The sequence below is a fragment of the Rhea americana genome, unplaced genomic scaffold, assembly GCF_003343005.1.
Source record: "Rhea americana isolate MKP2758 unplaced genomic scaffold, rheAme1 scaffold_21, whole genome shotgun sequence".
Classification (NCBI taxonomy): domain Eukaryota; kingdom Metazoa; phylum Chordata; class Aves; order Rheiformes; family Rheidae; genus Rhea; species Rhea americana.
Window position 1 is genome coordinate 4,665,654 of NW_028186258.1, and position 9,909 is coordinate 4,675,562.

The 9,909-nt window shown below is 47.8% G+C and overlaps 1 protein-coding gene across 1 annotated transcript in view; it reads left to right on the top strand.

Moving 5' to 3' along the window:
* Window positions 1-3,616, top strand: part of RAB11FIP4 (RAB11 family interacting protein 4) — a 74,954-nt gene extending 71,338 nt beyond the window's left edge. The window contains exons 13-15 of the mRNA XM_085304783.1: window positions 230-388; window positions 741-884; window positions 2,662-3,616. Of these exons, the coding sequence (XP_085160909.1) occupies window positions 230-388; window positions 741-884; window positions 2,662-2,778 (420 nt within the window). The 3' untranslated portion in view covers window positions 2,779-3,616. The remainder of the gene's footprint in view (window positions 1-229; window positions 389-740; window positions 885-2,661) is intronic.
* Window positions 3,617-9,909: the final 6,293 nt, after the last annotated feature.

Genomic DNA, 9,909 nt, shown 5'->3' on the forward strand with positions numbered 1-9,909 from the left:
CACCAGACTGGGAGATCAGAGCTGCTTCCAGCTTGTGTGATGGTTCCTAAGTGGCTTGTGTGACTTGCCTTCCCAAAGAAAGCAGGGGGCTATATTGTAGGAATTTCAGCCTTGAACAGGACCACAGTACTCCAGTTGCAGTGTGAAGGTGCAGCACAGAGATGGCCCCTGCCAGGGAGGGCTGGTTCTGCGGAGGCTGGGGAGGCTTGACCTGTGTGCATCTCCATAGCTCATTGAGGACTTGCGGAAGGAACTGGAGCACCTGCAGCTGTACAAGCTGGAATGTGAGCGCCCAGGACGTGGCAGAAGCTCTTCATCCAGTGTGAGTGAATTCAATGCCAAAACCAGAGAGGTGGAAATGGAGCATGAAATAAAACGGTTGAAGCAGGTGAGCAGGGAAGGGATCTCAAGCTGTGGATGAGTCAGTGAACTCTGCAGGACTGCTCAAAAATGCCTACAATTGTGACCCTACTACACTCCCTTTAGATTTTGTCAAGTCTTCCACTTAAGAGAGGAAGGTGGACTTGCATTTGCTTAGGACTTCTTTACACGAGCAGTATAATTTGTGCATGTAGGAAACATCTGCAAGTCAGAGAGAGGGGACTTGTCAYTGATGATAAGAGTTACTTACTGGCTTGCAACCACGCTGTATGTTGTCCAAGCTACCTRCGATGATACTTTTTTCAAAATGAAATCTTGCAGATAGAACTTAAATGCAATGTCTTCTAATCCATAAATAGGAGAATCAGAAGCTTCGTGACCAAAATGATGATCTTAATGGACAGATCCTAAGTCTTAGTCTTTATGAAGCTAAAAATCTCTTTGCAACGCAAACAAAAGCCCAGTCACTGGCTGCTGAAATTGATTCTGCRTCAAGAGATGAGGTAATGCACTGTTTTTTTATAAAGGCTACTTCAAAAAAAAAACCCTAGGTTTTTCCATGCAATTAACTGTCAAGATGAACTACCTGAAGCTGGCAAAGGAGCAACAGAGAAGTCTACTTTGTTAGGAGTTGGAGACTGTTAGAAAAAAAATGACTTAAATCTGCTAATATTTTTAGGTGCTCCCTTTAACATCAACTCATACTTTTTTGAGAGAGGGAGAGAAATGAATGTTATTGGAATGTAGACAGATGGTTTTAGAATGGATTTACTTTGCATCTTCTATCTCACAGGGGATTGTATGCTATGGAACTGTCACTTTCATATAGAAATAATAGTAGCCAATTACTTAAATTTTTACTCTGTTGTAGRCTTRTTWCTRAAWTAWTTYAGWAAYAAGTTCTCACTTGGATCTAAGCTTGAGCTAAATKTTCCCTGTAGCAGAGCCAGATTATTGCTTGCATGCTACATATTTCCTCCAAAAATCTGGTTAATGCTTTGGAAAATATTGTAGGAGACCYATTTGCATGTGGGTTGGAGTCAAGCTGGTACAGCTTCCTTTGAGTGCCAGGACAAATCATGAGATCAGGCTGATGGAGCTGTAAGAGCTCCCAGAGAAAGAGACAGTTAGTGATGAAGGACTGTAAAAAGGCTTGTTTGCTTCTATACTTTGTTTATTCTGAACAGAACTTTCCATTYCTTCAAGAGGAGTCCTGAGACAAACCTTTTTACCCAGTCTGTACTTGAAGGACCCTGTTAGCCCTGGCCAGTCCCTTGAAGTAAAGTACATACTTGATTTTCTYGCTGAACCAGAGTGCTGTGAAGAAAACCTAGTTGATTGTTGGAGTAAAAGCAAATTATGTTTTTTGCTGTTGCGAAGGCAAATCTTGCACTGCTCCCTCCCCTTTCTGAAGCCTGTGGCCCTGGCTCATGCAGAGGGCACACAGCGCTCCCCCTCAGGAGGAGGAGGTTGTCCTGCAGCTGCCAGCCAGGCTCGGTAAACCTCATAGATAGCTCAGACCTCTTCCACTGCATTGTTTTTCTGTATAATTGGAATGCAGGTAAGACTGCAGATTCAGGATGGGACCTTTCTGAAGGCAAATGGAAACAGATGCCCAAATCACATTAACATAAGGAGGAACTGGGATTCCARTTTCCAGGGGAACTTTGGAAGATTGGCATTAAATATACTGCATATAATAAGCAAAGTGTCTGCCTCTTTGAAGGCACTATGAGGCCTTTCAGAGCTCAAAAATCTAGTGAAACACACTGTATTTCCTGTATAACTAATAACACAGAATATATGGTGAGTTGTTCTTGAGAATGGAGTGGGGGGGGTTGAGGGGAGTTATTTGTTTGTTTTTTAGCTTTTGTTTGTTTTCTTCTGTTTTGCAAAAGAGTGGCTCCCAGTCCAGAATATCAAAGTCTTGTTCTGTTCACTGGCCTTCAATGCAAAGTGCTTTAGATTTCAGCAGACCTGAAACTATAAAGCTGTTACACTGAGGTGAGGAAGCCGGTGTGGATGCAGGATGGCTTGGTGTGTTAGACRTTGAATTTCTGGCTCAAATGAGCTGCCAAAAGACTCCTGGTAGTGACTGCTCACCACCTTCCTAAACGATAAAGATCTTTAACGTATAGATCATTTCTAATAGAAATGTAAGAAAACAGAGCTGGTAATCCTAAGCAGTGCTAGTGTCTCACCTCTGTCTGAACTCGTGCCATTATATGAACTAGTGACAATGCTGCAAGAGACAYGTAACTTTGAAATGTTGTGTTTCAGCTCATGGAAGCCCTTAAAGAACAGGAGGAGATAAACTACAGATTGCGGCAGTATATGGACAAGATCATTTTGGCAATCCTAGACCACAATCCATCTATCCTGGAGATAAAAAATTGAAGGGAATAATAAAGGAAAAGCAGCAACTGCCTGGTACTTCTGCACGTGCCACTGGATCTAAACAACACTGATACTGTAAAAGAATCTATAAATATATATATATTATATATATTTACACACTACGTGTGAGTGTGGGTGCGCGGGTGTTTATATGATGTTTGGTACACTGTTATTTGTCATTGAATTGGCTTGGTTAGACTTTTTCCATGCACTTTCAATACCTGTAACAAGATAGATACTGTATATTAATGTAATAACAATATAACTGGATYATGCTGTTTTAGATACTGGACAAAATGACTCTACCTCTAGTTGTAAAGGTAAAAGACAATGGAAACAGATGGATGTGACCCTAACTTTAAGAGCAAGAATTGTTCTTTTGTTCTTCCAGGAATTTGGGTACCGCAAGCCAATCAACATATCCAGGTTCAGTTCCTGACTGGTGCTGGCTGTGTAATTTCCTATTCAATTTAGCTTTATTACTTAAACCACACATTAGGGGGAAAAAATGAGAGAAAAAGGAAAGAGACAAAGTAAAAGAGGGGATGAAGAAGATATTACAGAATTGTTGCTATATGTGTAAAACCACCATCCACTTGTTTGCCACTGTCAGCACAAAGTGCTTTTTATATAAGATCACTTTGGAGCGCCCTTTGGGATGCTCTGAGCCAGCCCGCTCTTCAGTGTGTGTGTGTGTGTGTGTGCGCATGTGTGTGTGTTATGCCAGGGTCCTTGTAGCATTGAGGCTAARAAGTTGTTCACATTCTATTCCCCTATTTTCAGGGGGTTTTCATGGGCCATTAAAATGAATTCTGGGATCCTGCTCCTCCCCCCCCCCCCCCCCCCCCCCCATCCCTTAATTTTAAGTATTTCACTGAAGGAACACATTCACATTCTTTAAAAACAAAACTGAGCGAAATAGCCCCCTTCAAGGGGAGGAGGAGACATTTAAATCACTTGTTGACTTGCTTTCCCACCCCTGGGCAAACTGCACTCCTGTGAGATTTTGCAGGTGAGCTGTGCAGAGGACTGGCTGGGTCCTAACACAGTCTTGCRGAGAAGTCTGGTGTGAAGCAGCTTGTACCTTTAAGGCAGTAAAAAGTCAAAGAGCTTGGTCTTGCAAAAGTTGCCAATCCAGACTGAGTACACAGTGCACAGCTCCAGCTCTGAATAGGGAACACGTCCTGATTTAGATGAGCAGTTGTGCAGGTGCTTAACTTTAAAAATGTACTGTGACTGCTCGTAGAAGTCAGTGGGCCAGAACATAAGCTTTAAAGTTGAGCGTATGCTTAAATGCTGCCTTAAATAGGGATGGGCTTCAACACGTGCCTGTGTTTTCCTGAGTTGGAGCCATGTGTTGTAGGACTAGGACCTTTTTAATTAATAATATAACTTAAAGCAAAAAAGCATATGGAATTGGCTGATAGTTGAATGTTAAATTTTATTCCATGCACTAGAAGCTTTTTAAGTAAAACTCTCACACTGGAAATACCTTTTGATTCATGCCGACTGGTGAAGGCAGGGGTAGTTACAGAAAAAAGGGCCCAGTAACTGGCTTACCCCAGTGCATAGAAATGTTTCCTCTATTTGAGTACACTCCCCAGAAGAATGTTACAGTAGCAATGACTGCTTTTCTGTGTATTTCTTGCTGTTGGCAGTGTCCTGCCCCTAGTATTCTCTTGATGTATCTTGATGTGTATATGTGATGCRTTTTTCCTGAATTTGAATACATAAAACATGTATTCAGTTATGGATGTAAATATATATATATATTTTTCTGCAGTCTCTGTGCTCTTGACTTCAGTGATGTCTTAATGGAGTCATGGGAAGGGWGGGGGAAGTGCCAAAACTGGACTTTTTCAAGGCAAGAAAATAAAAGCAATTTGTTTCTGTGTAATTGCCTTAGGCTGGTGTAAAATGACTGAAATGCTAGAGGGACCAGAGGAATAACTATGGGGTTCAGTGTCCCAGCTCACAAAAACTTCTTTAGGCCTCCAGTGGAGTTGGAGAAGTGGTCATGTTCAGACATCTTGGGGCTGGGTTCCTGAGGCTCAAGGAGAATCTGGAGAAGGGGCTTAAATATTACTCCTTTGACACCTGGGGATGATATAAAATGTTCTTTGCTAAATTACAGCAGCTTCTGTTTGTGGAGGAAACAGGTGGAGCACCATGGACATCCCATACGCGTGCCTCACCCACCCGCTGCTCCTCCTGCATCTGCCACCCAACGGTTAAGCCAGCTTGGTGCTACCTACAGACTTCCCTGCCTACATGAATCCCCACCTGCGCTTTAGTGATGACSTTTCCATCTTCCTAGTGCTGTCTGTGGCTTGTGCTGAGGACTTTGCTGCCTTTGTAGGCCGCAGAGAACTGTTTCARATTGCCAGGTACCTGTTGCCAACCTGCTGTGACCAGCAGCGCTGGGAGAGCCAGCAGCCCTGCTGCCAGAGGTGGCTGTTTGCTAAGCCGCGTTGCTGCCCCACTCCCAGGTGGGGGAATTGAGTACCGGTGAAGCTGGTGCAGGTCAGACTGGTAGCTGAATGTTTTCTCCCAAGTACTTTCAGGTAAACTGGATTCAGCTTCAGAATTTTAGTTGTCTAAAACCCATCACCATTAGGGTAGAGCATCAGCGAATGTTGAGGACTGGTTCACTAAAGATTATGCTGAGCCCTTGCGAAGCGGAAGGCCTGGCTTGCTTCACTGAGACCACAGATCCCTTGTGCCTGATTAGAGACATGACCTGAGTCGTATTCAAGATTTTATGGAGATGAATATAGGTAAGAGGTAAACAGTCACTAAATCCCGGGGGCAATGGCATTCTAGCCAAGGGTATCATGCAGTGAATTTTCAAAAGACTTGTGGGATTTCTTGTTTAGCTCTGCACCCAGCTGCTTTAGCGCTTGTTCCACACTGCTTGCACTTGAAGAGTTGTCTTACAACATGTTGGTGTTGTTTTTAGCTTTATTTTATTGCATAAAGGACAGTTACATTTCTGCTTCTGCATAGACCCTTGGTGTAGCACTGCTCGCTGTTATTGTTCAAAAATGTATCGAGACACTTGCTATGAGGTTTGAAAAACAAGTAATGTAGATTGGGGGTTGAGAGAGGCATTTAATTTGCAGAYACATGTTTTCCTCTGTTACCCACATTTAAAAATAGCTAATTAGCTGTTGCGTTTTCATGTAGAGTTTAATAATAGCTTCCAGTAACCACTGATGCTAGACCAACTYGTCTTGCCACCCAAGCCATTCTGTCCCAGAGAAGAAACCATCGCGTTTTATGGCGTGAAGGTGYCTTGGTAATATGGGATCATCTTCAGTGAGTCACTGGGGCAGAGAATCTGATGCTGACCCTGGAGCGAGCTCTGCGTCCCTGCAGCGACGGAGAGCCGTGTGTGCAGCGCAGGCAGCAGGCGTGGGAGGGGGGGAGGCACCAAAACCGGTGCTGTTCTCTGTCTGCTGTAGCTCCTGCAGCCTGGCTAGGGCAGTACCCTCAGCCTCTGTCTTCTCCGGGTCTGTGTTGCCACGGGTGGAGCAACACCTCCCTCCTCTGGGTAAACTTCACACCCAGCAATGCAGTGCCATTGCATTCCTCTAATACGCAGATGCAGTAAGGAGTCTTCTGTCAAAATTTTGCTTCTCCTTTAACCCTGGGGGTGCAAACACACGCCGAGGTGCTTTATCTCAAATTGCTCCTGTGTTCTTCCCCTATAGCTACTGAAATGATAAGTGATAGCTCCGCTCAACCTAATTGCACACCACTGCAGGTATTTCTGCACAGTGAGAAAAGATGGCTTGCTTCTGGCTGAAAGGTGTACTTCATCAGACTAATCCTACACGTGAGCTATTGTGGAAAAAACGCCTCTTTCAAAACTGGTGTGTCAGAGTACCTGAAAATCTGGTCTCTCCAGATTTTTCTGATACTGGTTGCTCCACTCTGGGTATCAGTCAGCAGCTGCTGCATGGCTCGGCTTTCAGAGTGTGACACTGAGTCAAAAATACATTGACATCAAAAGACTATTTTTCAGCTTTTTGAATAACTTCCATGAAAGACGTGAGCTGTTTGAGACTTTGTCACGTTGTAAAGTGTGATGGTGACAAACTGTAATCATCAAATCCATTCTAAGGCGCTCTTAATGTGAAAATTTTTAGCATGTATCAAAAAAAACCCAAAACCACAACACGCTTGTTGCCAAATTTCCTTTTATGGACTTGGGAGAAGTTCAAATATTTCTCAGTGAGCTCTATAAATGGTTAAACATAGCATTATTAATCCTCACAGATACATGCAGCACCAAATATTTTGCTGTCTGAATGCAGCAAGGCTTCGCTGAGCTGAGTAGAGCTGTGTTACTCTCCCAGAACGGATCTTGGCCTGCAATATTTAGGCTCCATAATCTGGTTAGTAATTGAGGGCTTGAAAGCTAATATATAAACATACATTACCCCTTGTGGGCTGCTCCGTGAGGCGCTGCTCAGTGCTCCCGGCATCCTGCTGCTGGTGACACGTGGGGAACCTAAGAGCTGGGATTTACAAATAAGTTAATACATTATTTTTCTTATTTAATGACAGTGAATATACAGTGGTTTTCTCTTAAAGCAAATACTACAGTGTGGTTTGAAGGATTTTTTTTTTCCAAGGAAGGAAAGAACTTGCAGTTGATCAAATAGTTGCCAAACCAGTGGCTTGGCTTGTATTAATTTGAGTGAAAACTGGCTCAAACTGTAACGGAGCAGTTTCTGGGGTCCAGAGAGTACGACAGCGGTTATATAAAGGCACTAGCTGAGCGGTTGCTGACGTTTTGCCCCTTTGCAGCGTCCTGGGGGTTCCCTCGGTGCTTTCCAGTCCACCGTATTGATCCCAGGAGCGGTTTGCTGCTGCAGCGCGTGGCCCGGGTGGCTTTCGGGTTACCGCATGAAGCTTCGCAGGCGCCTGCGGAGCCGGGCGGGGGCTGCAGCGGGTGTTGGGCCCCAGCGCGGCGCTCCCGCGCGTGGCTCTGCTCTGCGCGGCGCCGGCGGCCTCGCCGCGGCCTCTCTGCCCCTTTCCCGTTCGGGGGCAGAACGGGGCTTCGGCCGAGCGCTGCGCGCACGCTGCATCGGTAACTTAGCCGAAGGCGCGGGTGTCCAGCGCGCCAGGCAGCGAGACTCAGGCTGCAGCCGGAGCCTGCTAAGGTTTTATTTTACTTCGCAGTGACTAGAAACAGGTCTGCAGTCCTCACTAAAAGCAGCTATATTCCTTTTAAAAATGTCAACGAAGATACAGAGTAAATTCTTGCCTGTTGTTCCCCTTTATTTTCTATGGGCACTAAAGAAAGAGGAAAGGGGAAAGAGAGAGTCTCGTTATGCTCGGAGGGGAAAGAAAAAAGAAAGACCGCGGCCCTCGGCTGCTGTCCCACCAAAGGACCTTCCCGGGCCTTCCTTAGCCAGCGCTGATGGCTGCATCACACGGGGGGTTTTCCCGGGCCTCCCTTAGCCAGCGCTGATGGCTGCATCACACGGGGGGTTTTCCCGGGCCTCCCTTAGCCAGCGCTGATGGCTACATCACACGGGGGGTTTTCCACTTGAGATGTCGTTTCTGGTCCTTCACCCCCGCAGTGGCCGGCTGAACGCGGCGGCACTTCTTATAGGCACATTTTTCCAGGTGATCTTCATTGCTGGTTTTCATGTAAGATAAATGTGCTCATATAAATAGATCAGATTTGTATTTTGCCTCTGAGATGTAGACAAAATACCATTTAGTACAGTTTTCCTTAGAAGCACCGAATCACGAAATTCGCCATCCTCAGCAGCTGTTCGCCTGCGCGCTCCCCAGGCCCGCGCCGTGGCTCCGCGCCGTGGCTCCGCTCCGCGGCCGGCCGTCCCCTCCCGCCGCCTCCAGCTACATCCCCTGCAACGGTTTGGTTTTCACCGCCTGTAACTCACGGCACCGGCGAGGTGGCGTCAGTTCTGCTGCAACATGCCGTCGCACCGGTTTCACTGTGTTTTCTTGAAGTACTTGATGGCGGGCAATAAAGCGAAGCCTTGCTGACGTGGATCCTTCCAGGTAGCTGAAATGCTGCGCAAGCAGATAGGAAAATGAATTATTTGCTCCCCCACGTGACCGAAAGGCCGTCTGCGCGCCGTCGCCGGCCTCCCACCGCAAACACGCGTCGCCCGCAGGGAACGTCCGTGCGGCTTGGGCGCATGCACCAGAGAGACGGAGAGTGCGCGTGTATATGTAAAACAGTGCACGCGCACACACACACATACACATATATACATACGTACGCACCATATGCACCACTTAAGGTGAACGCAGCGGGCTCCGCGCGCCTGCAGCCGGCAGCTCCGGCTGCGGCACCGCGCCGACCCCCTTCCCGGTGGCCCAGCCGCGGGCCGGGAGAGGAACCGGGYGCCGGCGGGACCGCAGGCGCGGAGCCGCTGCTGCCCGGGAAGCGCCGCAACCAGCCCCAGCGAGCCGGTCGGAAACATCCAGCGCGATCTTCGCACTGGTTTTAACATTAAAAAACGGGACTTTACGTTTCGGGAGGCAGCCGCTCCTCTGCCAAGGCGTTGGGAGCTGGCGCTCTGCGCTGCTTCGGGCGAGGAGCGCTGCAAACGCGCTGCGCGTCCTCGCCACGAAGGCCGCGCGAGCCGGAGCCCAGCGAGCAGGCGGCGGCGCCCGGGGCCGAGCGCGGAGGTGCAGCGTGGAGGGGGCGGCTGGCCTAGGCTGCGCTGCCATCTGCTCCCGGCGCGCCCCGGTTCGCTCCCTCCGGTGGGGATGCAGTAAACCAACAAACGCTAGATCATTTTTTTGCAGCCCGATGAGGGTTCAAAACTGGAAACCGAAATGAGGAATTTCAGCGCAAAGCTGCGTAATGGTTCGCAACCACATCCTCCAAGCGCTGCGCCGCCGCCCGAAGCTAGCGGCGGTGGAAAGGAGAGCTGCTTCGCTCCCGGGCTTTAGCCAAGCACGAGCCACAGCCGCAAGCGCGCGGCGGCTGGCAGCCCGGGGAGGACGCGCCAGCGGCGTGGGGCTGTGCAACGCTTCATGCCGCTGTGATTCTGCTACGCAAGCGGAAGGCAGCGGGGTGGAAGCAAAACGTGAAGCTGCAGCTCGGATAGCGGGAAACGCTTCCCGACACAAGGCCCC